At 52.7% G+C, this 7,375-nt stretch overlaps 1 protein-coding gene across 1 annotated transcript; it reads right to left on the reverse strand.

Moving 5' to 3' along the window:
• Positions 1–497: 497 nt before the first annotated feature.
• LOC146055110 (uncharacterized) lies at positions 498–6,034 on the reverse strand. The gene has a single exon (XM_083168200.1). It carries the CDS (start codon positions 5,286–5,288, stop codon positions 498–500), a length of 4,791 nt encoding a protein of 1,596 aa, XP_083024326.1. The 5' UTR covers positions 5,289–6,034.
• Positions 6,035–7,375: the final 1,341 nt, after the last annotated feature.

Raw genomic sequence — 7,375 nt, forward strand, 5'->3', positions numbered from 1 at the left:
ACCTTGCAGACTCCCTCATCCCTCCCACCCTTGGGATTCCACTCTTTCCATGCTGAAGGAGTGTGGAAGGTCCCTGGCAATGTACAGTCTGCTGTTTTCAAAGTGATTGATCCTTTTTCCTTGCATAGCAGACCCACTGATAAGAGATGTGGAGGAAGGGGACACTCTCTAACCTCTTCTTCTGGACCATGGTTTATGAGGGCTCAGATCTTATCTTACATCCTGACTCCGGAGGAGTCCACAGATGTCACACTGAGGAAATACAGGCCTCAAACTTAAACCAGGGTCACCTACAGTTTACATACAAGACATGTCCTGATTCCAATACTCACAGGAGACATAACTATTACACCAATATCAGACATACATTGACCGGACAGATAATCATAACAGGAGGCATACGTTAATTTGATCGATCACCTGATCTGATCGTTACACCTCCCCCTTTTAAAATGGCGCACAGAGGTGGTGACCCACGTCACCATCTCCTCGGTGCGCTATTCACTTCCTCGCCGTGAGAGTCCATCCGCATTACCGTGGTGGGCACCCTTTTTGTGCTGGATGGTAAAAGTGTACTGCTGCAGTATGAGACTCCATCTTAGCAGTTTACCATTATCTCCGGCAACTCTATTCAGAAATACCAATGGGTTGTGATCTGTAATTATTAAAAAGTCACGTCCGTACAGATATGGCTGGAGTTTTTGGAGAGCCCACACAATCGCCAAACACTCCTTCTCCACGGTGGCATAGGCTACTTCTCTGGGAAGCAATTTCTTACTTAAGAACAGGATGGGATGCTCCTCTCCTTTCTCATTGACTTGGCTGAGCACAGCACCTAGCCCATAATTGGAAGCATCAGTCTGCACTATAAACTTCTTTTGGAAATCTGGGGCCTGCAGCACAGGTGACTTAGCTAATGCGGACTTCAGCGCCAAAAATGCCCCCTCACATTCCTTTGTCCAATTGACCACCTGGGGCAACTTCTTTTTGGTTAAGTCTGTCAGTGGTTTTGCTAGAGTGCTGTAGTGGGGTACAAATTTTCGGTAATACCCAGCAGTACCTAGGAAGGACATGACCTGTTTTTTGGTTGTGGGAGTGGGCCACTCCGTTATAGCCTCTACTTTGCTTAACTCTGGGCGAAGGGTACCACCTCCAACACAGTGCCCCAGGTAGTGTACCTCACCCAGCCCAAGCTGGCATTTCTCTGGTTTAATCGTCAACCCGGCCCCCGTGATTTTACTTAACACACTGTTCAGATGGATCAGGTGCTCTTCCCAGGTCTGACTGAACACCGCAATGTCATCCAGGTAGGCAACGGCATGTGTCTCCTGGCCTTCCAGCAGGTCATTAACCAGGCGCTGAAAGGACGCAGGTGCATTTTTCATTCCAAAAGGCATGACCAGAAACTCAAACAGGCCGAATGGTGTGATAAATGCAGACCGCTCACGGGCCTCAGGTGACAGTGGGATCTGCCAGTATCCTCTACTCAGATCCATGACAGTGATGTAACGTGCCTGGGCCAGCTGATCTAACAGTTCATCTATCCTGGGCATGGGATAGGCATCGAACACAGTGGCATCATTTAACCTTCTATAGTCTACACAGAAGCGGGTGCCCCCACACTTCTTTGGGACCAGTACAACTGGGGCAGCCCAAGCACTGTGAGACCGTTGAATCACCCCCAGCTGCAGCATTTCGTCAATTTCCCTCTTCATGGCTTCCAGCACCTCAGGAGAAGCCCGGTATGCTGGCTGCCTGAGGGGGGTCTGACTACCTGTGTTTACATGATGAGTTACCAAGTGTGTTTTTCCAGGCTTCCCTGTGAAATGGGACTTGTAGGGCTGCAGTGTGTCAGTGAGCTGTGCTTGCTGTGCCTCTGTCAGTTTATCACTGAAGTGGGCATCAGACAGGGATCGCCCCTCCTTAGCAGCAGCTGCTAAATCCATCAGGGGGTCAATTCCTTGCTCATTCTCAGGCAAACTACACACAGCAAACACACAAGCCCCCCTTTCGTGATAAGGTTTGAGCATGTTGACATGATACATCTTCTGCCTCTTACGTCCCTCCCCTTTTTCCACAATGTAATTAACATCTTTGATACGTTGTATTACAGTGTAGGGACCCTCCCAGGCAGCCTGCAGCTTGTTCTGTCTCATGGGAACCAGAGCCAATACCTTTTGCCCCACCTCAAAGATACGCTCTCTAGCCTGTCGGTCGTACCATTGTTTTTGCTTGGTCTGTGCAGCCTTCAGGTTGCTCTGTGCCATTTCCATTAGGAACTGCATTTTCTCCCGGAATTGCACCACATAGTGCACCACGGATGTTTCCGGGGTGACCAACTTCCCCTCCCACTCCTGTCTAATCAAATCCAGGGGTCCACGGGCACGGCGCCCATACAGGAGTTCAAAGGGGGAGAAGCCCGTTGATTCTTGAGGCACCTCCCGGTATGCAAACAGGAGGTGCGGCAAGAACCTTTCCCAGTCCCTTCCCTGGGACTCCACAAAGACCCTCAACATCTGTTTTAGGGTACCATTGAAGCGTTCGCAGAGGCCGTTCGTTTGGGGGTGATAGGCAGAGGTGATGAGGTGATCCACCTGCATCCTCTTACAGAGACTCTGCATGAGCTTGGACATGAACTGAGTACCCTGGTCAGTTAGCATCTCCTTTGGGAACCCCACCCTGGAGAAAATGGATATGAGCGCATCCGCCACTTTGTCTGCGCGGATGGAGGAGAGTGCTACAGCTTCAGGGTACCTCGTGGCGTAGTCCACCACAGTGAGAATGTATTGTTTCCCTGAGCTGCTGGGGATAGCGAGGGGCCCCACAAGATCTACACCAACCCGCTCAAAGGGTTCTGCGATAAGTGGTAATGAAATGAGAGGTGCTCGGCCTTGGTCACCGGGCTTCCCAGCTAACTGGCAGGCATGGCAGGAGCGACAGTAATTAGGTACATCGTTCCCCATGTTAGGCCAGAAAAAATTGGGCCTCAAACGAGCTTGAGTTCTTTTCGGATTCATATGTCCGCCTAAGGGAATTTCATGAGCTATTTTCATTAACCCTTCCCTATAAGCCTGTGGAACCACCAGCTGCCTGTTAGGACCTTCATCTTCAGGGTCCTCTGAGGAAGGTGGCTCACGATATAACAGCCCATTTTCTACATAAACTCTGACTGAGCCATTCCCCGTTGGGACCTCCTTGGCTTGCTCTCTGAGAGCGGCCAAGCTGGGATCGGTCTGCTGTTCTGCTTTGAATGCCTCACTTCTGAGCAGCTGATCAGTGTGGGGAAACAAGGCAGGCAAGCCCCCCCCCTCCTCTAGGACAGCATCTGAACTGGAGACTTCTACAGGAGGGGAGGGGGGTGGAGGGGTATCCACTTCCAGGGAGTCCCCTTCCACACAGGCAGGGGTTAAATCACAGCTGTTCTGGGCTGCAGCTCTCCTTGTCTGAACTGCTAACACAGAGATTGGCTCAGTATTCTGTACAACCCCTGATACTGGTGCTTTCGCAACATTATCTGGTAACGATACATCACATAATTCTACCTTAGTACAGGCATTGTGACCCACTTCCCCCCTGTACATTTGCAAAGGGTTAGGTTCTGCTAAACACAAATCTGCAACCTCACATACATTTACATTACGATTGTAAAGCTCAGCAGGGGTCGCCTGAGGGACAGAAGGGTTAGCTAGTAACACAGAGTCAGTACCAACATCACTTTCATTGACATAGGCAGTGTGCATCTTTCCAAGATCAGTCCCCAAAAGCACACCGGCAGGTAGATTGTCCAGCACCCCAACATCACGGATGCCTCTTCCAACCCCCCAATCAAGGTATACCCTGGCCATAGGAACATCAGGGTGGACCCCACTCACCCCCCGTACAGCAATAGTCTTTCCTGGGATGATGTTCTCTGGGCCCACCAAGGCTGAATCTATGAGAGTCAGATCTGCACCTGAGTCCAATAGCCCAAGCGCCACCCTTTGTCCTACCTGGACTGGTTGTAGATTGTCCCGGGGTCTCTCCTGGGGTCCTCCTACACACAGGACGGCAGGCATAGGTTTCACGGCTGGGCCCCCCACAGGAGAGTTCCTCTTGGGGCAACGGGAACGGAAGTGCCCCACTTCATCGCAAATAAAACACCTGCGGCTGGTTGCCAAAACAGGTTGTCCCCCCACCCCCCCAACAAATGCAGCGGCTGCTGGTTTAGTTGAAGAGGGCTGCTGGGACGAGTCTCCGGGTCTCCGCTCTCTCCAGCTGACTTGCCCGGGCGTCCCCCAGGTCTTCTTTGCCACAGAAGCCCTGGTGCTGGTGTATTGGTCTGCCAGGGTGGCAGCCTTTTCTGCTGATTCGGGATTCCGGTCCAGGACCCACTCTTTAACCTCAGCTGGGCAGAGTGCGATGAACTGCTCTTGCAGAAATAGGTCCTTCAATTTATCATAGTCCTTTACTTGCAAGCCCTCAACCCACTGATGCAATAGGGTTGACAGTTGTGCTAACAGGCCCCCATAGGTATCAGAGGGGCTGCGCTTTAAGTCTCTGAACTTCTGTCGGTATGCCTCAGGGGTGATGTTGAAACGCTGTAGCAAGGCTTTCTTTATGGCAGTATAATCTCCATCCAGCTCCTGGGGAAGGTCAGCAAATGCATCCAAAGCCTTTCCCCGCAGCCCAGGGGTTAAATAACTTGCCCATTCACTGGGGTCCAGTGCAAACTGCCGGCAAGTCTTTTCGAAACTCCTGAAGAAAGTATCCAGGTCACCATCTTTCTCCAGCACGGGAAATTGGTCATGCCGGGGCTTTTTCCTACCCGGGTTACCAACAGCGCTCTGGCCGCTGAGCCTCACCAGTTCCAACTGGTACTCACGCTCCGCCTGACGCTCTGCAGCCTCTCGCTCGGCTCTGCGCTGCTCAGCCTCTAGCTCGGCTCTGCGCTGCTCAGCCTCTAGCTCGGCTCTGCGCTGCTCAGCCTCTAGCTGCATTAGCTGCATGGCCATTGTGGGGTCCAGGTCCTTCATTTGCCTGACAGCAGTTTGAAGGTAACTCTGCAGTGTAGACTCACTGTTGCCAGCAGATGCATCTGACCCTGGCAGGGCATCACTTGTGTTGTCTTGTGCCAACTGAGCCCTTGGAGTAGGAGTGTCCCTGGACTGGCTTCCTCCAGCAGCTAGAACCCGATCGGCTTCCATGAGTGCCTTTATCATCAGTTCTTTACTCAGGCCAGACCAAGGGATGTCCCTCCGTACACATATAGTCGCCAGATCATCACGTCTCATCATCCGGTAATCAGACATCCTGAGTCTCACACTTGTCAAATAAAATGATAGTAAAGAAAACAAGAGAAGGGAGGGGAACAGAAATTGCACTTACTGTGTGACTTTTAAAACTATAGTAAAGCTCTGAGTTCTGATTCTGGTGATGTGGGTATTTCTCACAAAATTCTACCCACACTCACTTAAGTTCTTAAAGAGAAAAATGAATTCTCCACCCCACCGCTTGCCGCCAAATGTCACGGACCCACCGGTCGCCTGCTCCGATACGTCAATCTGAGCAGCGCCGGCCGTGACTGGGGTTCACTCAGGACACTCGGGTCCTTTCCTTGAGGTACACTGCCACCAGCCAAAACCTGATTTTAGCGCCTGAAACTGCGCAAGGGGCGGCTTGGCTCGCCCCTGACCACACAATACAAGATAACAATGGTAACGCTTTCCAGCCTTTCTCTTCTGAGGCTAATGAGTCTTAAGAACACAGAACCAGGACTGAGAATATGTATTATTTATTCCTAGAAATACTACAGAGCTTTAGACAAAAATAGTTACAAGATTTTACAGTGATTTTAAAAGTACACACGAGTTTTAAATGCAATTTCAAAAATAAAAAGGGAAAAAAGACAGAACCTATCTTACACTTAAATACAGATCCTGACGTGGGGGGATCCTCCACAAGAAATCTCTCGTCGCCTACAGCCTGTTTTGCTAGACCCCCAGGTAGTGACACTGACTATAGGGAGAAGGTCTTAGTTATACCTTGCAGACTCCCTCATCCCTCCCACCCTTGGGATTCCACTCTTTCCATGCTGAAGGAGTGTGGAAGGTCCCTGGCAATGTACAGTCTGCTGTTTTCAAAGTGATTGATCCTTTTTCCTTGCATAGCAGACCCACTGATAAGAGATGTGGAGGAAGGGGACACTCTCTAACCTCTTCTTCTGGACCATGGTTTATGAGGGCTCAGATCTTATCTTACATCCTGACTCCGGAGGAGTCCACAGATGTCACACTGAGGAAATACAGGCCTCAAACTTAAACCAGGGTCACCTACAGTTTACATACAAGACATGTCCTGATTCCAATACTCACAGGAGACATAACTATTACACGAATATCAGACATACATTGACCGGACAGATAATCATAACAGGAGGCATACGTTAATTTGATCGATCACCTGATCTGATCGTTACACCCCCAAAGCGGAAGTGGGCGGGTCCAGGCCCCCTTCAAGCCCCCTGCCATGCCCAGGGTTGCCCTGGCAACTGTTGCTGGCCCCCAAAGCGGAAGTGGGCGGGTCCAGGCCCCCTTGAGCACCCTGCCATGCCCAGGGTTGCCCTGGCAACTGTTGCTGGCCCCCAACGCGGAAGTGGGCGGGTCCAGGCCCCCTTAAGTCCCCTGCCATGCCCAGGGTTGCCCTGGCAACTGTTGCTGGCCCCCAAAGCGGAAGTGGGCGGGTCCAGGCCCCCTTAAAGCCCCCTGCCCTGCCCAGGGTTGCCCTGGCAACTGTTGCTGGCCCCCAAAGCGGAAGTGGGCGGGTCCAGGCCCCCTTGAGCCCCCTGCCATGCCCAGGGTTGCCCTGGCAACTATTGCTGGCCCCCAAAGTGGAAGTGGGCGGGTCCAGGCCCCCTTAAGCACCCTGCCATGCCCAGGGTTGCCCTGGCAACTGTTGCTGGCCCCCAAAGCGGAAGTGGGCGGGTCCAGGCCCCCTTAAAGCCCCCTTCCATGCCCAGGCTTGCCCTGGCAACTGTTGCTGGCCCCCAAAGCGGAAGTGGGCGGGTCCAGGCCCCCTTAAGCCCCCTGCCCTGCCCAGGGTTGCCCCTGGCAAGTGTTGCTGGCCCCCAAAGCGGAAGTGGGCGGGTCTAGGCCCTTTTAAGCCCCCTGCCATGCCCAGGGTTGCCCTGGCAACTGTTGCTGGCCCCCAAAGCGGAAGTGGGCGGGTCCAGGCCCCCTTCAAGCCCCCTGCCATGCCCAGGGTTGCCCTGGTAACTGTTGCTGGCCCCCGAAGCGGAAGTGGGCGGGTCCAGGCCCCCTTGAGCCCCCTGCCATGCCCAGGGTAGCCCTGGCAACTGTTGCTGGCCCCCAAAGCGGAAGTGGGCGGGCCCAGGCCCCCT

This window comes from Crinia signifera, unplaced genomic scaffold (assembly GCF_055691185.1).
Source record: "Crinia signifera unplaced genomic scaffold, ASM5569118v1 HAP2_SCAFFOLD_329, whole genome shotgun sequence".
Classification (NCBI taxonomy): domain Eukaryota; kingdom Metazoa; phylum Chordata; class Amphibia; order Anura; family Myobatrachidae; genus Crinia; species Crinia signifera.